Raw genomic sequence first — 24599 nt, forward strand, 5'->3', positions numbered from 1 at the left:
TCGGTGATAAAGCATAGTTACATAAGCAAGACCCTCGGCAAAATCATGTACACATGCACAAAACCAAAACTTAGATTTACAAAGACCATATCTAGCAAGACAGAGAGAAGGCGATTGCTATCACACTTACAAATAAAAATGCCAAAGGGATGTTCTTGCTCTCTGTCTGGCCACACATTTGTATTAGCATGTGTGATTATTTTTTGACTGACTTTCATTTGTAACTTGAGATGCATAAAATATGGAAGCTAGAACTTAAACACGGGCCTTTTAGGCCTGTAAATTTGCTAATAAAGATCTCTTTCTAAATAATGTCTAGTACAGATGTAGGGACAGCTATCAGAAAGTCCTTCTGTGGAGTTCAATAAAATAAATTATCATCATCATCTGTATTACGGTAGCACCTAGTCATGTATCAGGGCCCCACTGTGTGTAGTCCTTTGCACTTCTATAGCACTTTTCATCCAAGGATTTCCAGTTGTTTTACAAATATTAATTAAGTACAGTCTCTACTTGGGGAATTCTGTGCCAAAAAATTAAAAATTCTGCGCACTATATTTTAAAATTCTGCATATTTTTTGTCAAAATAACACAATATAATCACACCAATTTCAAAATACCTGTTAGCAAGTATGTCTATAACAACAGAGACAACAAAAAAGATTCAGGAATTTTTTTTTGACAAATAGTTTCCTTACTAGGCATATTAATACAGAACGTTGAGTAATAATTCATTTACATTACGATACAGAAACATATTTCCCTCCATCCTCAGAAGCAGTGCATAGGGTTTGGGGGAGTCAGGGGTAATGGAGGAGTTGAGGGAGAGGGAAGTAATTGCTGGGAAGGAGCCTGGAGTGAACCTGGAGGATTGTTGGATGTGAGTGGAAGTAGGGATCAGGGGGTTTTTTTTGGAGGGGGGGGGGGAGAGGGAGGAAGGAGATTGTTAGGGAGTTGGGGACCTTCCCCCATGCAGATCCTGGCTAACCCCTAGCCTCTCCCATTCAGTCAGGCACATCTGAACCTGTCCTCATGTGTCCCTGCACTCCAGCTCAGCCACCCCTTCTCTGCATCTCCATGTGGCCCTGCATCCTCCTCTCCCTATCCCCATGTGTCCCTGCACCCCCACCTAGCCACCCTCTGCTCCTATGCAACCCCTGCCCCTCACTCCCCCATCCCCATGTGTCCCTGCACCCCCTCCCTATCCCCAGGCACACCTCCCCATCTTGATGTGTCCCTACACTCTCACTCAACCACCCCCAGGCACCTCCCACCTCCACTGGCCCTGCACCCACACGCAGACACCCCCATCCTCTTGTGGCCCTGCAGCCCCATTCCCATTCAGTTCCTTCACCAGTCTGTCCCCTGCAACTAGCCCTTCAGAGTCCTAGAATCCCAGCAGCCCCATCTGCCCTGCTTTGTCTGTCCCCACCATATCCTGTGCCTCCTCACCTGGCAGGACGCTGCGAGGAAGGCAGCCTCTTGTTCTCCCTATTGGCAGCCTCCCTATGGCTGGCGAACCGACTTCCCTCTGTTCTGGTGCCACAGCAATCCCTGGCAGAATGTATTTTCTGTGGAGAAAAAAAATCTGTGGGGGACATGAATTCTGCAGGTGAGCAGTGTTGCAGAGTTCCCCCAAAAGTAAGTCTCAGAACATCCCTCTGAGTGAATATCAGCTCCATTTTATAGGTGGGGAAATTGAGGCAAAAGAGGTTAAATGACTTGCCCAAGGCCACACATTATGTTAGTGGCAGAGTCAGGAGTATGGCACTTAAATCCTATGCTCTAATCATTAGACGTTACTATTGCAGCACATATATAGTCCCAAATTAATTGTTTGTGACTTTTATAAAGAAGAATTTAGAAGATATTTAACTGAAATTTTAAGTTGGGGATCACTATATCCACCTTTGTTTTAAATCTTGTAATGAACATATTAATGTCCACCATGCAGTTTTGCTAATTGTTATTGCCCATGTAGCATTTTAGTACAGAAGGGAAAACAGTGCAACCATTATGAGAAATAAAAATGGTCTCTCTCTCTCTCTTTCATAATTTAGGGGTTGGGCTTCAGTATTGTTGGAGGGAAGGACAGCATTTATGGGCCCATTGGTATCTATGTAAAGACCATCTTTCCAGGTGGAGCTGCTGCTGCTGATGGAAGGTTACAAGAAGGTAGGAAGTGACTATGAAAAATATTTAGCATGATTGTTTGGGGTGTTACAAACTTTCTAGCACACAAGCAATACAGACATTTAAAATGTAGAATAAAAGAGGATCGGATTGCTTGTGGGATTGGTGACATAAAGGTCAAAGCCAGCTCAGGTGGGCTGTGAATGAAAGTTGTTTTCCCCTGAAGCTTGTTTGGTGACTGCTGTGAAATGAGATGGCAGTTTAATTTCATTGGCTGCATGACAAATATCCACATTCTAAGTGGCATGGCTCCTCTGTTTATAATCTCAGAAGAGAGGCTAGTGACTCAGCTCCCTTTTTAGCCACTGTAAATAGAGCTAGGCAGAAAACTGGAGTGGGGAAACCAAATATTTTTGCTATTTCCCCTTAACCCCCATTTTTCAGTGAAATTTCAAAGTTTTTAGTCATTCACCTGCAGTATTGCCAACCTCGAGATCAAAAATCATCAGCAGAACCCCCCAAAATCAGGAGGGTGAGGTTTTTTAAAAATTAGATCATGTTGTTTAGTGTGTCTTTCGACTTTTTAACTCCCCTCTACTCCTCTTCCAGTGTAGATATGTGATCATTTCAAGCTGAAAAAGGCAAGCTTTAATGACCACAGAAATGCATGCCTCTCCCAGGCTGCTCAGATGGAGACGCCACTTTCCCAATCCTCACCCCTAAGACAGGGGAACTGCCATCCATTTCCTCTTCTTGCCCTGACCCCAGAGCAACATGTCTGTGCCTGGGACCCAGCGGCACCACTTCCTCAACTCCCCTCTCCTAGGACTGTACGTGAAGGCAGGGCTCAGTGGCAGGGCTGGTCTGTGTCCTCAGCTCCAAGGCTCTTGCTTAGAGCTCTGCCCACGTGCTGAAAATTATGAATTTCCCTACCTGCCCTGACTCCATGCTACTCCCTGAAGTGGCTGACACGTCCCTGCGGCCCCTGAGGGGGAGGGGGCAGGGGTCTCCGTGCACTGCCCACACCCTGAGCGCTGACTTCACTGCTCCCATTGGACGCAGTTCCTGGCCAATGGGAGCTGCAGGGGTGGTGACTGTAGGCAGGGGCAGCATGCAGAACCCCCTGGCTCCCCAGGGTCCACAGGGACATGCTGACCACTTCCAGGAGCAGCGCGGGGAGGAGGCAGAGCGCGGAGCCCCCTGCCCCCACTTATCTCAGGTGGCTCCCATCCTGGTCAGTGGTGCAGCGGGGCTAAGGCAGGCTCCGCTCCCACATAGCCCATTGGCCACAGTTCTTCGCCAATGGGATTTGCAGAGTCAGCACTTGGGGAGCATGTGGAGATTTCTGCCCATCCCAGGGGCTGCAGGGACATGCTGGTCGCTTCCAGGACTGGCATGGGGCCAGGGCAGGTATGGAGCCTGCCTGTGCCAGCAACTGGGAGCCGTCCAAGGTAAGCACCACCCAAACCAGAGCCTGCACCCCTCACCCCCTCCCGCACCCCAACCCCCTGCCCCAGCCCAGTGAAGGTGAGTGAGGGTGGGGAGAGCAAGTGATGGAGGGAGGGGGGATGGAGTGAGCGGGGTGGGGCCTTGGAGAAGGGGTTGGGTAGGGGCGATGCCTCTGAGAAGGGGCGGGGGCAAGGATTTTTGGGTTTGTGTGATTAGACAGTTGGTAACCCTATCTTTTCATGAAGCAGGGAAAAAAGCCCCAACCCAAAATATTTAGTCAGGATAAAATTGTGACAGTTGGCAATACTGAAAATGTAAAAATTCTAATAATTTCCTGTATTGGGGAGGAGTCTAACATTAACTTAATTTTCACACATTTGATTTAGAGCACGTAATATTTATAGCAGCATTTTAATTTCACTAAAGGGCTCTGTCTGGTCCCACTGAAATCAGTGCTGTAGGTGGTATATCTTCATCTCCATGCATTACACCAGTGTTTCCCAAACTTGGGATGCTGCTTGTGTAAGGAAAGCCCCTGGTGGGCTGGGCTGGTTTGTTTACCTGTCGCATCCACAGGTATGGCCGATCGTGGCTCCCACTGGCTGTGGTTCTCTGCTCCAGGCCAATGGGAGCTGCAGGAAGTGGCGCAGGCCGAAGGACGTACTGGCTGCCGCTTCCAGCAGCTCCCATTGGCCTGGAGCAGCAAACCGCAGCCAGTGGGAGCCGTGATCGGCCGGACCTGTGGACGCAGCAGAGAAACAAATCGGCCCAGCCCACCAGGGGCTTTCCCTACACAAGCGGCGTCCCAAGTTTGGGAAATACTGCATTACTACATTCAAGGCCTGATCATTCTTGGCTATTTGTCTCTCACACAATTCGGTAATAGCAATTAGTAACACAGTTTAAATTATTCCTTTTTAAAACAGGTGATGAAATTCTGGAACTGAACGGAGAATCAATGTACGGATTAACGCATTATGAAGCTTTACAAAAATTCAAGGTTATGCACTCTCCTCACAGCACAATTTCTATTTTTATACAAAAGGTCCCCGTAAGCTCAGCCCACTCATTGTTTTTTCTTTCTAGCAGGCCAAAAAGGGTCTCCTCACTCTTACGGTCAGGACAAGCCTTAGCACCCCTTATTCTGCCTCTAGCTACCTATCGTCACACTTATGTCAGTCTCTGAGCTCCAGCACTAGGATAACCAAGGAAAACAGCTCTTTCAGTTCAGATGGTGCGGCCATCTCATTACGCACCACAAAACCCAATGACAGGGTCATAATGGAAGTTTCCTTAAACAAAGGTAAGTGCTAAAATAAACTGAACAAGGAATACATGGAACAAGACATTGATTCCCAAACTGATGGTTCATTTACTTTCTGCATGTCTGTCCTCACGCTATCTTAATTCCTCCCCTGCTTGCACAGATTTTTTTTTTCCAACTCACCTAATACAGACTCAGTGCCTGCTATGATATCCTGCCAAGCTATCTATCAATTGTTGTCTTTCGCCTACCATATTTCCACCCACTGTTCCACTCAGGCACTAGATTGACACTTTCAGTTCTCCTCACACCCTTACAAGGCAAATCCCTCTGAGACACCACTCACTGAGCATTCAAACTCAGTTAATGAAGCACATTACACAACTCTCATTCTTAAGTATACGAAGTCTCTATTTCAGTGTGCAAATTCATGGCTTTATAAAATAGCCATTTCTTTTGTCTCTTCCCCCAACTGCTGTGTTTGTCCAGACACAAAAAACAATCACATCCGTTGAAAGAATGACTTAGTTTAGAATACAGAATGCACCAAAACAGAGAACAAAAGTAAATAAGTGTGACTCATCTCTTGAATAGGTTGCATCAACTCAATGGCTGCTGTCTCTGTAAAGAGGAAGAGTTCTTACAAATCTAAAGGTGTTTTGCACAGAAAACAAAAAAGAGAACAATTTCAGGCTACACACAACCACATTTCCTTCTTCATTTTTCTCCTGTTCTCTGTTACTATTTCTCATTGTAAAATGATTTGGGATACAGTTTGCACGACAGAGCCTTTGCAAAATAAAGCTGCATTGTACTGTATCTGCAACATGCTAACAATGAATGCGTGAACTAAATTTTCAAATGTGGCTAGCAACATTTATTGTGCATCCTCCTTACATGTGCAAAAAACGTGCATTTGCATGTGGAAAATGCATAACCCTAAGGATATGGCTCTGTTTTCAACAAGCGTGTTTTGAGGCCACCATTTAGAAACAGTATCAGGGGGTAGCCATGTTAGTCTGTATCCACAAAAACAACAAGGAGTCTGGTGGCACTTTAAAGACTAACAGATTTATTTGGGCATAAGCTTTCGTGGGTAAAAACCAACTTCTTCAGATGCAACAGATGTTTCTCATTTAGAAATTATTTTGGTGTTCACATTTCTTATGCATCTTTCTGATGGACCCTTTCAGAAGCTGGCGTTGGCCTAGGAATTGGTTTGTGCAGTGTCCCTTATGCCCAATGCATTTCTGGGATATTTATCCATACCCTCTCACCAGGCTCTGTAGCTCATATGGATGGGAGGCTCAGGTATGTTGAATGTTTTTTTTTTAATCAAAGAACCTTTCAGAATGAAAGTTTCGCATTCCCCTGCCAGATAAGCTCTGTCATCTTAGATGGAGCTCCCATCTCTTCAAGCAGGAGGCTAAGTATTGCAATATACAGGAACAGGTAAGAGCAAGAAATGGGATTATAATCCAGGAAAATAGGAGCTGAGAATGAAAAGAGATACGTGAGAAAATTGAGGATCAAACTAAGACTGACCTAAATATTGACAATGTCTGTCATGGGGTCAAATGCTGCCCTCTCTCCCACACAAAGTTCAAGTAAATGAGCTTTGCAGTACATGGGCCTTTAGATGGGGTTGATGGAAGGAATAATTTCTGGGGCCAGTTTATTCCCCTGCTCAAGGAGAAATGACTAGAGGATCCGCATAGTTACTGATCCACTGGCCCTGCCCCTTTCTTCCCCTCCCCTCCCCAATATTTGTGTGCACCCACAGTGTTCCTGGGTGCAGATGGCATTGCAGAGGTTTTGCACACGTTCCCCAAATTCTATCCCCTACTGTATGATAGAAATACAGCTTTGCTGCGTCTGGGACCTTCCACACCAACAGAAATTTACCTTATGGGATCTGAGAGCTTCATCGCCAGAGGATAACGTTAGGAGGACCTGGTACATTGTGTCTATTTAGAGTTGTGCAGAACTCAAAGGATTTCTTTTTTTTTTTACCACCGGTTCTGCACCCTGAATGTACCTGGAAACTCAGCTGAAAATGCCACAAATTCTGCAACATTTGGATTGAAACTTTGAAACCCTCAGCACCCATGTGCGTGTTTGGGATGGAGGGGAGAGAGGGCACGATAGTACCCAGCTGTGCCATGCTGGAATTTCATTAGGAAAGACTCAGAGCTCAACCGTGAACAGAGCTTCCAATAATTAGTATCTAAAAGCTGATTATTAATAAGTTGCTCTTTTGCATTTAATATAAAGGACAGACACCGTATTATGGAGCGGTGTTGTTGGTCCCAGGATATTAGAGACACAAAGTGGGTGAGGTAATATCATTCATTGGAAGCAGGTCCAATAAAAGATATTACCTCAGCCAGCTTGTCTCTCAAGCACTGTTACTGCCCTTTCTGCCCTTTCAGTGCAAGCAGTAGACTTTTCACAAACAAGAAGTGAAATGCAACATTATAGGCAGGAAGGAAGTTCTGGCTGTAAACAGTACACTACAAGACAGCCTTCTGTGTCATTTTCTGTCTGTCCTGCCATTATAATACAAAACGTGCACTGTGGGAAGTGCAGAGAATTCAGATTTATGGAGAATGCACCATTGAGGAAGCGTCATGCCTCAGTGCTGATTCCCTTCCCATTTTCTGGGAAGGGACCCAGTGAAACACACTTATTTAATCTGTGACCATAACAAAGCTCAACCACATGAATGTATGTTTCTTGGACAGTCACAGTCATGATAGAACAATATGCTAGAAATAACAATGTAAAGTCTGCTCTTCTTGCTGGATTATTTTTTTTTATCCCTTCGTAGGTGTGGAGATGAAATCATAGAAATTAATGAAGCACCAGTCCAAAATATGACACTTAATGAAGTTTATACTGTTCTAAGCCACTGCAGTCCTGGTGCTGTGCAGATTATTATTAGCAGACACCCTGATCCACAGGTAGCATTCCACATTTTTCTGATTTTGAATAAAACAAATATTGACAAACTAACACCAATACTGGTAGCAGAATTGGTATAAATCAGTTTGGTAAATAACGTGCCGATGTACATGCAGGACCTCTGGTTTTACCTAAGATATAGGCTAAGGTACAAACCCAAGATATTTAAATTCAAAATAGTGTGCTGTCTTATATATAGAGATATATGTGGTGCAAGGATCAGTGGAGATAGTGTCTGACATGAGAGTTCATGTGATTTGAATAAACAAGGTAAAGAAACAGGTTTTCAGGAACAATGATATACAACATATGCTTATTAGAAAACAAGAGTATCTGAAACTCATTCAAATGAAACTTCTCATTGAGGAGTAAGAACCAGGAAAGATTAAATATACACCAAGAATAGAATGTGAAGCTCAACAGTATTAATTTTAAGCCTCTGTCCCAGAATGTAATTAAAAGTCAGCGTTTTGATTTGATTGAATTTTACCCAGCCAATTCTTGCTATTCTATTGAGTGATATGAAAGAAATATTTTGTCCTTATGGGAATTTTTTTCAGAAATGTTTTTAATAGTCTGTCGGACCTATTAACTGGGTTAATTTGTGCACCAAAAAAAATACGCCATCCAGATACCTTATAATGGCAACCCCAGAATTGTGCATCTTGTACAACAGATAAGCTACCCTTTATTCTTGAAAAATGTCCCATTTATCTAGATTGTCAATACAGAGGCTTCAACTGTAATCAGTAATATATATTCAGTAAAGGCCTGAAAACCCTTCCTCATGCATGTAATCCTTGCTCACATGCTTAGGCCTACTAGGTTCATTGAGACCACCTGCGTGAGTAAGGACTATTTTTGTGAGAAAGGGTTTGCAGGAATGGAGAGTTGTGTGGTGAACCAATCTTTTGGTGAGCTTTGCAAGAATGACATGATATTTTATAGGTATCTGAACAGCAGCTAAAGGAAGCGGTTTCACAAGCTGTGGAAAACAACAGATTTGGACGGGAGAGGCAACAATGGAATACTGAAGGTAAGGGAATTCATGCAGCTGGCTGAGACATTATGACTTAGGGCTCAGCACACTTACCAGCCGGTTACGGCGGTGTGAGTTCGTTCGAAGTTCGAACTATCGCCATCATCTAATTCGCACGAGTTCGAACTCGAAGCGCGGGTCGACTCCGGTCCTCCACACCTGCAAAAGGGCGTGGAGCGTCGACTGGAGCCGCGACTTGATTCCGGCTGGCGCCTGGTGAGTGGTGTTAGAGAACTAGGGGGTATCCATTCAGCTCGCTATTCACCAGCTGAACTTGCGTACCCTAGTTCGACCCCCGCTCTTAGTGTAGACCTGCCCTTAGTGTTGACAGAGATACCAGACTAGTTAAGTAACCTGGAGCAGAAGGGAAAGGAGGAGGAAAGAGCATAGAGCTATACTACTGAAGTCCATCCTGAGAGATACTGCCAGAGAATGGTGTAAAAAGCTCAAGACACCTGGTTGACCTCCAACGGTATGTCTACAGTGCAGCTCAGGTAGACAGGCTTGCATTGTGGGGGCTTGAGCTAGCACACTACAACCAGCGGAGTGGATGGTGCAGCTTGGGCGGAGACTGGGCTTGGTGTGGTGGTGATGAGCATGGGTTGTTAGTCGGAGTCTCTGTCCCAGCCACAATGTCCACACTGCCATTTTTAGCATGCTAGCTTGAGCCCTGCTAACATGAGTCTGTCTGCCCAGACTGGGAGGCTTGTTCCCAGCCGCAGTGTAGACATACCCCAAACATTCTGAGACAACTCCAGTGAAGCTGATGTTTTGTGGCACCCCGCCCCTGCCGCTTCCCGCCCTTGCTGTACTCAGTATTTCACACCCTGCCCTCTATTCTCTCACAACTAAAACCAGCCTTTAACACGCTTCACAGGAATGTTCTGTTTTTCTGGTAAGAACAGCCAGAGCAATACGCTGCCTTTTGGGAGGACTGAATTTGGGTTTGATCGTCACACTGGGGGCACCGCAGAGGTAGCAGGCTTGGCTCTAGGGATGGACAGTGCCCAGCCCTATCATCCTCATGCTGAGTAACACACTCTGTTCGATTAATGGAAGAGCTGCATCCTGGACTTTAAAGGGATAGATGCTGGGCACGAGGTACAGCATGGGTGACAAGGGGTAAAATTTTCAAAAAGGTGGCATGGTTGCAAACTGATTGCACCACTGAAACTTTTTCGTTGTGATTTCACTTTCCGTTTCTGACTTACTTCCTGTCAGAAACAGACTAGATAACGTTCCCTTCACACTTTTCTTAACCATTACATTTTCTTGTGCTCACTTCCTCTGGAGCTTGTTCAGACTTTCTACCCCCCTGGCTGCAGGTATCTGACCCAATGTCAGCAGATCAATAATGCGGTGTTAGTGTAACATGCAGCCTATCCATGGATGGGATGAGCATCCCATTTCCCTTGTTGCCAAAGGCACACTAGGTTCCCCTTAGGGCTCCTTGCCAAGTCCCAGTATGGAGTGCTATTATCGCAATGCTTTATAATATGAGATACATTTCGCCTTCCCTTTCTTTACAAACAGGGTTAATAGATTGAACCAACAGCAAACTATACAGGAGAACAGTATATCTGGGCAGTACTGTTTGTGTCCAATAATTAAATGATTCCTTGATCTAAAAAGCCTCCACAAATGCTTCCCCCGCTTTTCGCTGTGGAACACTGATCAGATTGCTATACTCAACTGGTTTAGTTTTACAGTGGATTTGATTAACAACCCTAGAAGAAAATGCTTTGAATGTATCTGAGTGTTTTCATCAATGTATAGGCTGCATTTTATATATTTTAATCATGTTGCTGATACAGGTGTTAAAAGACTGGAAACTAGCTGGCATGGCAGATACCAGCATGAAAAACACATTGAGAAGAACACTGCTTATTGCAGCCGCAGATCTCAGAAGCTAATGACCCGTTCCAGCAGTGACAGTAGTTACAACCCCAGGTCATCTTGCAGTAATGGCACCCCATACCAGCGTGCTGACTTGAAGGCAAAAGTACACAGCATTGATGTACCAATTACCAGACAGCCTGGCTTGCTGGATTCATTATCCAGAACCAGTTTGGAGAACCATTCCCCTCCCACTGGCAATAAAGCAGGCCATCCCTCTCAGAACATAAAAAAATCTATGGAGATTCTTGTTAGAAAACCTAAATCGTCAAAGCCCAAACCTCCACCAAGGAAGTATTTTAAACAAGACTGCACAGACACTGACCAGTGTAACACAGACGTGAAAGGGAAACCTATGCTACAAGACGATGGGAGCCCCTCTTCTGCCAAAGTTCAGGTGAGGTAAATCCTGCATAGTTCTCAGGGTTTTTAGGAGAAACAGCAGGATTTTTTTCTTTTAGAATTGTCTTATATTTGGAAGGTAAAGTGATATGTTATCTGTTTAGTGAAATTTGAACCTTAGTTCTAAATAGGACCCCCCAAATGAGGGACGCTAGGCAGAGGAATGCTGTAATGCATTTGTACTTCACTTCTGGAAAACTGTGTTCAAGTCCAAATGCAGACAGGAGTGAAAATGAATGTGAAGTTCTCCCTGGAGTTCCCTAGTGAACGTCCCTCATCGGTACAAAACCATTTAGAGCATTTGGCAGTCTCTGGTCAAACTGGATTGGAAGACCAGTGGGCTGCAGACTAGGATTGGGATAGTTTGCACCACTTCTACTGTCAAGTCAGTATAGTTACTCCCGAACTCCACAACACCAAATTCAGAGCCAACCCATTCAATAAACCTTGAGATCAGTAAACTACAAGAACAATAATGTGAAACAGTCACCGCACTAGCATGCTCACTGGAGGAAATAAACTGGTATTAGTAACAGTGGGAACAGTTTGCCCAAAATCCCTAATGTAGACAAGGCCTAAATGCTTTAGCTATATGGTTAAACTAACCATGGACTCTCTCTCCTATTTTTTGATTAATTTAGCTCTTTTGAAATCTTTTAAAATTAGATGAATTACCCTACACAATCAGATGTACATCCCTCCTACCCCCAAAAGAATTAACAGAAACAGAGAAGCAAATTTGCATAAATGTGTACAGTTCTGTGATGTGTGTGTGGAAACTGAGTTGTGGTTTGTTTAAAAAAAGGAACCCATTTACCCAGGGTTTAGTAATAGGCTAGTAGAAATTAATAGAATTTAGTGCCAGGTGAAACAAGCAAAACTGAGCAACCATTAGCTCAAGGCTTATTAATGAAAATAAACCCACACAACAGTAAAGGCCTTGGTTAAAGTATAGCATAAAGCTAACTAATAAGGACATTGCCGCTTAGCATCTAAAATAAGGAGACTTCTTTCCTATCATCTAAGATGGAGTGCAGTAGAAATATATGCATGCACACCAACAGCTACTATACAATCAGCTTTGTTGGTGAAAACAGCTAAGACAAGGAGAAACAGCTTCTCGAGGTCCCATTTAAAGCAAGAAATTATTTGAGCTGAGAAACAATGCAATTCTTGGTTATTAAGCTGCAAGTGTGATTCTGCAGTGATAAGGGGAACAAAAGAAATCCTGAGATCAATATACACTAAGCAAAATTTAGTGCAGTCAAAGAAAGATTCCCCGGAAAGACTTTTGATGTCTCTTAAGTAGGTGACTGCATAGAAAACAAGGTTCCTACTTTTCAAAATGTCTTTCAGATAATTAAGTGAAAGATTTATTAGTGCTCTTCTCTATTTTCCTTTATTCTCAAACATGTCGTATTACTCAATTTGAGAAGTACTGGCCCCGGTTGTGTGTGCGGTGTCTGCAGATTGTGAGCTTACTTTTTTCAAGCCAAAATTATTTGATTTAAAATGTGCATTAAACTGTAATATTTTACAGATCACAACTATTATTTACAAAGCACTGGTGGTGTGCTTAGCACTGTGTCAATATGCAAGTCGATACAGTCCCTACCAGACAGGAACACACAGTCAGTTGGATCCAATCACGTGTTCCAAAATTCCCATTTCGTTACAATTGAAGATCTGGGTGCGCAGTGTTACACAAGATCAGGCTCCTAACTGGAAGAAAGATGCAAAGCTACTCAGATGCAAAGCTAGTTGCATTAGAATGCTTTAAAATGAATTTGAATCAGGCTAATTTACTTTCTGTCCCTATGAAAATCATTCATTATTACTCTAACCATTTGCACTATTATCATGTGGTCTCAAGCGAGGGATAAGCACACACTAAGATGCGAGTTTAGGTAATGCCATATTAAAAAGACAGAAGTTGCTCTTGGTGACTGGACGCAAGGTGCTGCCATCCAGAAGGTGATTAGAAAGTGAACCCAGATTGAGAATACCAAAGCCAGTGATGATCAGGGTCTTGACAGAGGTAAACTCTTCACTGGAATAGTGAGGAGTAAGTGCTAACCCATCACCATCAGAATGCTCAGGAGTTGCCAGGTAGACTGATGTTTACAGGATAATCTCACTTTTGTTTCAGAATTTCTCCCTCTTGCTTGTTCATGGTTCCTGTGAGTAACACTGGAGCTCAGGCAGATGGTAACTTTGTGATGTTAGTTACATAGTAATCTGGTAATTCTAGAGCATCTGCAAATGGCTGCTTCCAGTGGCATCTACTAAGACCTCAAACAAAACCTCTCATTCTGCATTTCCAACCAAGAACAAAAGGGGAAAAAATCTTGACGTTCCAGCCACGAATTGGGCTCATTACAATTTTGTGTTTGGGGGGTAAAGGCCCCACACAGAAAAGCACTGTGTAAAATAAAGACAGACGCTAGACAGTTCATTTTCTGTCTTTGCTTAACTGATTTGCAAGAGATTACTGTGTGGCTGGTTTTAGAAGTCTAAAGTTGTAGCAGCCAATATCTTGCTTTGTTGTGGAACACAACACAAACAATCCATCAAAATTTGAGATGTTAACAGAAAATTTTTCCAATGTGTTTACGTGCATACATATAATATTTTGCTCCCTTTCCTGGAGCATAGAACAAATCAGGCTTTCTGCTGTTTAATATTTATTCTCAGATTAAACACAAGAACATGAAGAACATTTTTCTACATCTCGTATATAATGTGGTTTGTGTGATTACGTTTTGACATAGTTCTATTTCCTGTTTATTCCACAGGAAGCAGGAGACCTGCTGCTACAGGGAAATAAAACAGTTATAACACAGAGTCTCTCTGCAACTTTTGTAACACCAAGAGGTACTGAACACTCAGCTGCAGTGTCAGCAGACGGAGACCAAGAGAGGAAAGCAAACCTAGGTAGGTGTTTCATTCCATTTGCTTCAAAAGCAACCTCTGTGAGCGCATAAAATATTTAGCAGGGTTAATGAGTTTTGCATTCATTTCAATTCCATCTTTAAAAAACAGACTGCAGCAAAACGCTAAATTACTGGGTGAACAGACACATTTCTACACAATTGTGCATTAACAACCTCTGACTCAAAGTGTGAACGACACCAAAAGAAGATGAATAGATTGTCTGTTATTAAAGAGAATTAGTGGTAATAGGCGTACAAGAATCACTAGTTGTTTTCAGACGATACTTTATTTGTTTATATTAAAAACTGAGTGCTACTGAATTTTATTTTTAGCGTGTACCACAGGACATTTTTGATTTATAGTTTCAAAACTGAACTGCATGTATTATAGATAATTGACATGAAGTTGATGCCCTGTTGATTCTGTTAGTGAAATGGTAGCTAGTAGTATTTAAAATGGCAACCGTTCCTGAGCATTATTCTTCTCATTGTACTGAAATAAATTTTCATAAAAAAACCCAAAACCTTCACCACTGTCCTGTCTGCACCAATAGTCAGTAAGAGGTTTAATAAGTCCATGATATATAAAACATCCTACATCAAAGAGAAAATGGTATACACTAGGAAAGTGCATGGATCCATATGGAGAGACATGTAGACACATCAATCAAAGATAGGTCTCGGAGATAATATTTAAAAAACCTGCTTTAAAATGCAGAAAGGGAAGTACAACATTTTTTATATGCTGCGATACCAGCTAGTTCAATCTGCTGTAGTTGAGATGAGATAAATTTAGTCTTATATTTTAACATGACAGTGCTGTAGCATGTACAATGATTTCAGTGTCCCAGTATTTCAGGAGAGAGGCTTACCTGCAGAGGTTACATGTCCCTTGAGGGAAGTGACCAGCACCGAAGAGCCTGGGTTTGCAGCTAAATCCAGTATCAGCACAAGACGGCTTCTGCCACAATGAAACAGAACTTTAGATTAAGAATTGTAACCTTAAATAACCTGTTGGAGGCTTGAATGTAGAGAAGCCCACAGACAGTGAAGCAGCAGCGATGCATGCAAAGGGATATATGGAGGGAATGAAAAGAAAGCTTATGTATAATAATTATTTCTACAACACAGGGAATCCTATCTCATCAATACAAAGGCCTGTACTTAGAAGACAACCCCGGGTAGATTACAGTCTTGATACTACAGCAGAAGACCCTTGGGTTAGAATTTCTGATTGCATCAAAAGCTTGTTTAATCCTACTATGAGTGAAGAAAACAGTCACTTAGATTTAGACCCCAACAACAACACCAATGAAGAAAATCAAAGTCCCAGCTGTCCAGAGGTAGTGCTGCAGAAATCAGAAGCAGAAGCAGAAGCAGATGGTTCAAAAGGACACAACTCAGATGAAAGTGACACTGGGAAAAAGGGCCCTCCAGTAGCACCTAAACCAGCCTGGTTTCGCCAAAGTCTAAAAGGTTTGAAGAAAGGAAATTCACATATCAACACACGGGCAGATCAAAGTTCCATTGACCTCCAGAGTGTTTCTGGCAAAGAACGGGGCTCCAGTATATCCCGGGCCTCACCCAGAGGATCATCAATAAAGCAGAGAATAAACTCCTTTGAAACTTTCAGTGCTCCTCAGTCACCCGAAAAAGGAAACAGAAAACCCAGCCCAAAGCCATCAGTCTGGAAAGAAAATCCTCCCAGCCCAAAGCCATCAGTCTGGAAGGAAAATCCTCCCAGCCCAAAGCCATCAGTCTGGAAAGAAAATCCTCCCAGCCCAAAGCCAGCAGTCTGGAAAGAAAATCCTCCCAGCCCAAAGCCAGCAGTCTGGAAAGAAAACTCTCCCAGTCCAAAAGAGCCAGAATCACCTGCAATTCATTTAAACCAAGGCCCTTACAATGAAGATTCTGATAACAGCCAACTACAATCAACTCCATCTGTGGTTACAGTCGAGACTCTGAGCCTAAATAGGTCCTGCTCTCCCAAAGAGGCACTCGCTCCTAGTCCAAAGAGAAGCAACAGCACAAGTACTGAAATTTCCTTGGATTTACTACCTTCACAAGCCACTGAACTTCACTGTCCAGTAGCAAAAGCACAGACCCAAAGAACTCGAAGCTTCCCCCTTACTGCTAACCAGTCTTGTGAGATGATGAAGACAAATGATGAAAAATACAGCAAAATCTATTCCATCAGCAATCAAGTGTCATCTGCTTTAATGAAATCTTTGCTTTGCCTTCCTCAGTCTCCGCTCTTTTCTGGGAACAATCCATGGAGCACTTTGGAAACCTCATCTCAGCACGCCATGGAAGAGAATGGGACTCCTCCCTCATCTACGAGTGAGAGTCATCATTCAGACACTGGATTTTCCCTGAAGTAAGATACCATATTAAAGTTCCCCACACACTGCACAAAGCAATTTGCACCGCAGGCAATTTAGACAGGAGTATAGGTTGCTTAGAGTGTAGACAGAGTTGTTAACTCCTCAGAGGAATATAAAGGATCAGTCGAATGCATGCTGCCATTGATCACAAGATTTTTAAGCTTTTATGCTGCCAGCTTCTTTGAGCCACAGAACAATATCCCTAGGTTCTCCATAGTTTGGAGCCAGAATGGACCCAAAACTGCTAATCCCAATATTGGGACAGTTTAAAGAGTAAATCCATATAGCTGCTCCTACCCCTTTATTTCAGTGCTACCAATTTGCCAACATTTGAGGCCAAGTTCTGCTGTTATATTAGCGCATTGATGGTCTTTTGGGATCAGTAAAGGAGAAGGTCTGACGGCTGCTGCACCAGATAAAGTAGCCAGCATGGGTTCCATACCTTCCCCAAAACAATGCATTGCACGTCCCCAGAGAGGTCTTGCCTCTTATAAGGATTTGCCCTGCTCAGGTTATCAACATTAGATTTTTTTAATAACCATTTTTTCATATCTTATAAATATCTAACCAGGTGAGGAATCTAGAAAAGAATAGCTAAATAAACTAGAATTAAAACGTTGGGGAAGTTATTTTAAAAGCAGGATGTGAACCTCCCAAACCTTGCCTCATGCTCTTCAAGGGTGTCCCAGTATGTAATTCAAATATATTGTACAGAAATTTTTTTTAGTCTAGTCTCTGTTTTGCAGACTTGCCCTCTGTGCTGCTAGTTTGATATGACAGTGTCATTAAAGAAAGAGGGGGAAGCTATGTGCTTAATAGCTTTTGCAAAGGTTATAGTTTGTGATGAATTAATGTCATGGGCCTTGGGGTTATGGTTTGGCTAAGCATCTGCACTCTCAGGTACACATCTGAACCTTTTGTAACTGCAAAAGTGGGATGGGTATTTCCAAGCTCAGATTTGAAACACAGTGAAAACAACCTCTCTCACAAGAGTCTGATCTATTTACAAGAGTGTGGTACTTTTGCTACCCGTTTCCAATCCCAGATATAACTAGGAAGTCTGGAGTCATGTTAAAAAAGAAAAAAAAAGTTATCTGGACTTTTTTCCAATGCCCAGGAAAGGTTCAATTTGAGTTGGGGTAAAGTTTCAAGAGGGCTCTTATTCCTTCATGTAAATGCTCACACAAGTGTGTCATCACTGAAGCACAGGGTGACTAGACTGCAAGTGTGAAAAATTGGGACAGGGAGTGGGGGGTAATAGATGCCTATATAAGACAAAGCCCCGAATATGAGGACTGGTCCTATAAAATCGGGACATGTGGTCACCCTACTGAGGCAGCAACCCTGCCACCTCTTGGTATGTTACATAGTAGGCATTACTGGGAACAAATAAATAGAGATCAGAACCGCTTGGCCCATTACCAGTTAAACTCTAGTATGATCAAAAGATGAAGATTCCAGAATTGCCTGTTCTGTGCCACAGTGTGGAAGCTGGTATCACAAATTAATGTTGCTTTTTTCCCTTTTCAAAATGGGAAAGCCTCTCTGAATTGAGAGACTATACTGTGAGTTTAACAGACAGAGGGAAAGAGGAAGAGAAACAGGAACACTGTTCATCTCAAGCATCTGGTGTGTCCGGGCAGTCAGTCATCTCTCTGCTTTCCCCTGAAGAATTAAAGAAGCTTATAGAAGAAGTAAAATCACTAGATGAGGCTACCTTAAAAGTAAGTCCACTTTTCTGTGCACTCTATTCTGAAAGAATAGTGTTTAATTTTTGCTATGTGAAATTCTTACAAACACAACACCAATATCAATATGTAATAGTAACGCTCAGTTCTTTCAGCCATGAATCTCAAATCACTTTACAAAAATGGCTAAGAATTATCAGCCCGATTTTACAGATGGGATAACCGAGATGCAGAGAGGGCAAAGCCAATGTTTTCAAAAGTTTGCATCAATTTTAGGTACCCAACTAGGGGTACCTTAAAGAGGCCTGATTTTCAGAGGTAGCGAACACCCAGTTGACTCAACAGGAGTTGTGGGAGCTCAGAAAAGCTGAAAAATCAGGCCTTAATTGTCTCTCGTTTGGGCAATCAATAGCAATGGACATTTCTGAAGACTTTGGTCTAAATGGCTTGGTCAAGGTTATATAATCAGAGGAAGCGCAGAGAATAAAATCCAGGCGTTCTCACTCTTAGTTCAGTGGCCTGTCCACCAACCTATGCATCCAGCTACAGAAAAGCACATTGTTATGAGACAAGTGAAGATAAATCAATCAGTTTCTCTTAAGAAAAAGTGTTATACTTAAATCCTTAAGAACACTGTAGTATGTGCTACTAAAAAAAAAAAAAGGAATTTTCCCTCATATTAACTGTAATCTAAAAAGGTAACAGACTGAAACAGCTCCTTCCAGGCTATTGTTACAATTAAAACTTTAACAAAATGTACATTAAAATAGCAACCCGTCTTAGAAGTAATTTTTGAGCCACAGACCATTACTCATTGAGTAGGATGAGTTGTAGATAACAAAAGTTTTTTCCTCTCACAGTTAGAAGACCATGTACATAGTTCTCACCATTGAGCCAATACTATTTTCTATATCTACTTCAGTAGTGATCAGTGATCTTTAATATATTGTAATTTACAGCACATTCACTGAAGCAGCAGGTGAAGTTAGCCCATTAAATAAAAACAAATACAGAGTTTGTTTTAGCCATCTAAGTGCCACTGCAGAATACACAGTGGATACAGGAGAAAATATACAGATCTTCTAGTAATCTTGAATTATAGTAGGATGCATCCGAAATTATTTTTTTTTCCTGTTTAGCAATTTGATGATATTCAGGTTACAATTTTGCATAAAGAAGAAGATGCTGGTCTTGGATTCAGCCTGGCAGGAGGAATCGATCTAGAAAACAAAGTTGTTACTGTAAGTAGTATCACTCTCATAAAGTACTCCCAAAATAAACATTCAGTCTAAAAAGAGGTGGCAGAAAAATTGGAATGGATTGAAAAGAGAACGTCAAAAATGGCAAAGGTTTGGAAGCTAAGACCTATGAGGACAGATTAAAGAAACTGGGCAAGTTCAAGGCTAGAGAAAGCAAGAATATGGTGGGAATGATAACAGGCTATACATAAGGAAATATTAAAAAATTAGAGCTGGCCAATGTAGTTTCAACTGGAAAATGTTCTCTCTCTCTCTCGCTCAAAAAAAAAAAGGGGGTTTCATCAAAAATGAAAACTTTCTGCAGAAAAATATTTCAAATGGAAAATTTTGAAAGAAAATTTTAATTTTGAATTGAGGTTAATGTCATTTCATTTTGGTTTTCAATTTTTTTTTCAGATTTTTGGGTTTTCCCCTTTTTGTCACCTTATGCAAACAAACAAATATCTAGGTTTCCCCACATCTTTTCCTTTTCCTACTCTGTAACTTTTTGAACTTTGAAAAAGTTTGAGTGACAAAAACAAAAATGGAATTAATTTTGCCATTCCATTTTTTCAGAACGTCCTTTTTAAAAAAATGTAACTCCTTAACAGTACCCAGCAACCCTACATAAGCAGCATAGGGCGGGAAATGGAAAATAATTTATGGTGGCAGAAGATAATTAGCAAATTGGAATGAAATGTTGCCAGAAAACTGGGATTAGCATGCCTATTTTAAGTGCAATGGGATATTTAATCATCAGTAGTGATGAAGGCCTTCAGGAGCACAATACCTACTGCAGCATAGATTCAGCATGGACTCAGAGGAAGATGGTCATTTACTAAATAACCAATCCCTCTTTTCAGACTCCTGACTCTCTCTCTCTCTCTCTCTCTTTTTAAGTCACTGGTGCAGGTTCAGGACAAGATGACTGACCTGGTTAGACTCTGTGAAATCTGATGGCTGATAGCATAAGGTGGTACCAGCCACAAGCCACCCAGTATCTCCTGTATCTTAATAAGCTTCTACCACAACAGTTACAATCCACGAGCCTTAAAAATCAGCTCTCTTTCTTGCTAAGAAATGAAAATGTGTCACATTTCAACTTTACTAACTGTGAGACTTAGTCATGTCTTCTCTTTTTTTGTGACGGTTGGGGTCTCTAATAGGTTCACAGAGTATTTCCTAATGGACTAGCATCTCAGGAAGGAACTATCCAGAAAGGAGATGAAGTCTTATCCATTAACGGGAAGTCTCTTAAAGGTGCCACTCACAACGATGCCTTGGCGATCATGCGCCAGGCTCGACCGCCAAGGCAAGCCGTCGTAGTGACTAAAAAAGCTAAAGAGGAAGAAAAAAGTCTTAATGTTTCAGTTGACTCTACTACGTATTCTACAGAAAGTGAAACTTCAACAGAAGCTAGTGAGTACTTTACACCTGCATAAACCACATTCGCTACCTATCTAGATATTAATATACCTCCCTGTATATACCACCACAGAATCCTTGCCCTTTACAAAGGGTTGTATGGGATTTAGCTAGACAAATCTTGGAGTTGTGATTAAAAGTTGTACAACTGTTTAAAAATCCAGGAAATCGGCTTTAAACAATCTGTTACTCAGTTGATACTACTCTCTGCTGTACAAAGTCCCAGTCCTGCAAAATATATCAGCCGAATCAAGATTCTAGGTGTATATCTAACTAATCATTATGAAATTACAGATTGAAATCTATGCAGTCTTCAGTATAAATCAGAGTTGCAATTTTGTTACATAAAATATTGACAATTTCATGCAAAACAACATATACTATTTTATTCTGTATAATTGTGTGGTAGATGCTGATGTGGGGTTCAGCTGTGTATGAACAAAAAATTAATATTGGTGGGGGAAGGTATGCTGGGAAAATGCAATAAATAAAGATATAAATCTGGTAGTTTTACTAAGAAGTTATATATACATGTTACATAATTCAATAAACTGCACCAAAAAGCAAGATTTCTCAAAATGGAGCTCTAAAAAAGATTCAGATAATGTCAAGCATAGTTAACAGGATTAACTGCATGTGTAATGGCTACTCATGCGAGTAGTAATGAACTTTCATTTTAAGCCCCTAAAAGTTCCTGTGTTGTGAAAATATTTTATTTGAAAGGATACTTTCTCCAGATTACCTAAATCATACTCTGGCCTCCAATACACCAGCTGGCTATATTCAAAACATATGGAGGACATACAGTTTTGTAGAATTATCTTCATTCTTAGGATTTTTTTTCAGAAGTCAGAGTTTTGTAATAATATTTACATACCCCAAATAAACATTATTGGCTGTTTAGGTAATATTACTTTTAATATTACCATCAGGTCATTTGTACCGAACACTTAATTTTGGAATATATACAGTATATGGAAATGTTAATGTGTCTCTAGCATGTTTATGTAATTTAAGCAAATGCCGTTTATATTAAATCCAACCTATTCATTCGGCTCAGATTTCAATACACTAAAAATACATCCCCCCCCAACCATAACCTTCTGTAGGAGCAATTAACAACTTTACGTTGAGCAAAAAGATGAAGAAAATTGTCATTTTCTGCCTTGTTTTGCGCTATCATTTACTTGCCTACAAAAAATTAAACAAACAAAAACTCATTCTTTGTTCAGATGTTTTCACTTTTCAGAATATTTTGTACCCCTCCTGATACCATTCTATTCCTTTCCAGCAACTGAAGACACAATCTGCACTGTAACTCTGGAAAAGACACCTGCTGGCTTAGGATTCAGTCTGGAAGGAGGGAAAGGCTCCATCCATGGAGATAAACCCATCATCATCAACAGGATTTTTAAAGGTAGAGGTGTTTAAACACTGTCTCTATTTATTATTACACACACACACACACACACACAGATCCTCAGCTGTGGTAAACTGGAGTAATTCCATTGACTGAGCTACACCAGATGAGGATCCAGTCCATGATCATTTTTATTTAAACTGCAGCATTACATTTTGTCGTGCGGGATGAACTCCTTGCTTTGTAATTAGACCAGACGCATTTTATACCATTTATACAGAAACACACTTCTTCTTTTGCATGGAAATGGCAACATTTACAAGTTAGCAGAAAGGTTTGAAATCCATTTGAGGGCTTGAGAAGATGCAGTGTGCACTTTTGCTATACCTCCTGGAAATGAAAAGAGGGGGGCACTTGTTCACAATGTGTTCAATGATTTGGAGGTCTCTGCATTTGCACTGTGGCAAATACTTGATTCTCTATTTGTGCATCAGATGTGCACATCTTCCATGTAACGTCCTACTATCCATAATTACAACAACAAAGATTTCCCCACACAAAAGAACTGAAGTAAATTCATTGTCTCCCCACAGGAGTTGCATCAGAACAAAGCAGCACTATTCAGCCTGGTGATGAGCTATTGCAAGTGCACACAACTGTGATGCAAGGACTCACCCGTTTTGAAGCTTGGAATATCATCAAGGCATTACCTGATGGGCCCATCACTGCTATCATCAAGAGGAAAAATCCAAGTTCTGTTACCACCAAATCATCTGAAACTTTGCAAGGAGAAGAATGAAACTGCCGCCAGTATTCAGACAAAACAAACCCGTAACATTTCATTACTTAAAGCTATTTACCAACACAGCACAGATATTGTGGAAGTGCAGATGATCATATTGCAAGTTTTACAGATATCTTTGCAACCTCAAAGCAAGTTGTCCGGAATAAGAGACTGATATAAAATGCTCACAATTCCGTTTACAATATTCATAAGAAGCTGTGGAAACTGTAGAAGGCTAAAAAAAAGTTCTTAATATAATGAGTGTAATAAAATGTGTGAAAATTGCAGTACTCTCTATCCCATGTAAATCAATTTGATGGCGTCACAGACTAGCGTGCAAAGTTAATTTAACCACCAAATTTAAGGAAAATTAGAGAAAGGCCAAAAGCCTAAGGCAGATTCTCAGTCCAGCTCCAGAGACTGACCAAACCCTAGCTGGGGACTCTGTAACACAGGGTAGCTCTCAGTGGGTGCACAATAGAAATGGCTGGCTCCTAAATCTCCCTCCCCACAGCTTCCAGCACATGGGGAAGGGAGGAAGGAAGGGCAAGCAGCCAAAGGAGAATGGGCTCTATCCAGCACAAAGGAGCCAGGGCCGCCCAGTGGAGAAGGGGGATTCTTTGCTAGCATAAAGCTGGCTCTGCTGCCTTCTACGCCAGTTGCCCTACACCCCCATTGTAAGGGGAAAAAAGAGGATGTTTGGGGGTATTCTGGGGTCAGAAGAGGGAGAGGAGAAGACGGGACAGGAAGTAGCAGAGCTCCATCTTATCTTCCCCTGGTGTAACAGTCAGATATGTAAGTTAGAGTTGCACTGGACAGCAATCATTTGCTCAGAAGCCAAGCGGCCCTGAATCAAGGAGCGACTAGTTCCCTGCAGTGCCCCCACCCCTAAATCGGACAAAGTAGAGAATCAAGCTAATATAGATGCAAATCTCGTTTGTCTGAATTAAGCACATACATCTGAAGAACATTGTACCGCAGCACATTATTTACTGTGAAACAAGAATCTGAAAAGCCTTGCAATACTCAGGCATTGCATTGTGAATTAAAAATATCCTAGGTACAGGGTTGAGAATTTTGAAAGGTATTCAGGGATTGCTCTGCTCAGCGCTGCAATGCCTAAATGATTCAGGAGCCTAAGTCATCAAAAGTCACTTAGCAGCCTATATTTCATTGAAAGTCAATGGGTCCCTAACTGTCAAAGTCACCTTTGAAAATGAGACAGGCTCCTAAGTCACATAGGCCTTGCAACACTGAGCAAAGCAATACCTAAATACTTTTAAAAATCTGGGCCAGATAACAAGGACATTTAGAACTGAACCTGGTTATCTGAATATATAGTTTGTGTAATTTTTAACATCACTGCAGTAGTATTTAAAATGAAAATATCAGTGATTATGAGATTTAAGGCTCGGTGAGCCAGTTGGTGACTGGAAATACTAAATACCTTGGGGACAGATCTGGCATTGATGGTTACACAAGGCATGCCATTGCTTCAAATGGAGAGTTCTGTGTAAACGTTGATAGTGTACTACAGCATCTTTGTCAAGTTTTGTAAGTACCTCCAAGATCTGACCAGTCTTCAGGACCTACTAGTACAGTACCCTGGACGATATTGCTGCCTTGATCTCCTCCATGTA

The 24599-nt window shown here is 41.7% G+C and overlaps 1 protein-coding gene and 1 long non-coding RNA gene across 2 annotated transcripts in view; one reads left to right on the forward strand and one right to left on the reverse strand.

The window, feature by feature from the left end:
• LOC120373914 overlaps positions 1 to 15196 on the reverse strand; it is a 34781-nt gene extending 19585 nt beyond the window's left edge. Inside the window, exons 1-2 of the long non-coding RNA XR_005585798.1 lie at positions 14953 to 15196; positions 1453 to 1571 (exon numbers count right to left, since the gene is read on the reverse strand). This is a non-coding gene — a long non-coding RNA (uncharacterized LOC120373914). The remainder of the gene's footprint in view (positions 1 to 1452; positions 1572 to 14952) is intronic.
• IL16 (interleukin 16) overlaps positions 1 to 23244 on the forward strand; it is a 46903-nt gene extending 23659 nt beyond the window's left edge. Inside the window, exons 8-21 of the mRNA XM_039492970.1 lie at positions 2061 to 2175; positions 4509 to 4582; positions 4669 to 4885; positions 6040 to 6157; positions 7677 to 7809; positions 8759 to 8846; positions 10664 to 11142; positions 13943 to 14081; positions 15212 to 16457; positions 18005 to 18188; positions 19292 to 19393; positions 20557 to 20809; positions 22107 to 22232; positions 22769 to 23244. Of these exons, the coding sequence (XP_039348904.1) occupies positions 2061 to 2175; positions 4509 to 4582; positions 4669 to 4885; positions 6040 to 6157; positions 7677 to 7809; positions 8759 to 8846; positions 10664 to 11142; positions 13943 to 14081; positions 15212 to 16457; positions 18005 to 18188; positions 19292 to 19393; positions 20557 to 20809; positions 22107 to 22232; positions 22769 to 22974 (3480 nt within the window). The 3' untranslated portion in view covers positions 22975 to 23244. The remainder of the gene's footprint in view (positions 1 to 2060; positions 2176 to 4508; positions 4583 to 4668; positions 4886 to 6039; positions 6158 to 7676; positions 7810 to 8758; positions 8847 to 10663; positions 11143 to 13942; positions 14082 to 15211; positions 16458 to 18004; positions 18189 to 19291; positions 19394 to 20556; positions 20810 to 22106; positions 22233 to 22768) is intronic.
• The last annotated feature ends 1355 nt before the right edge of the window (positions 23245 to 24599 follow it).

This window comes from Mauremys reevesii, linkage group 10, assembly GCF_016161935.1.
Source record: "Mauremys reevesii isolate NIE-2019 linkage group 10, ASM1616193v1, whole genome shotgun sequence".
NCBI classification, from domain to species: domain Eukaryota; kingdom Metazoa; phylum Chordata; order Testudines; family Geoemydidae; genus Mauremys; species Mauremys reevesii.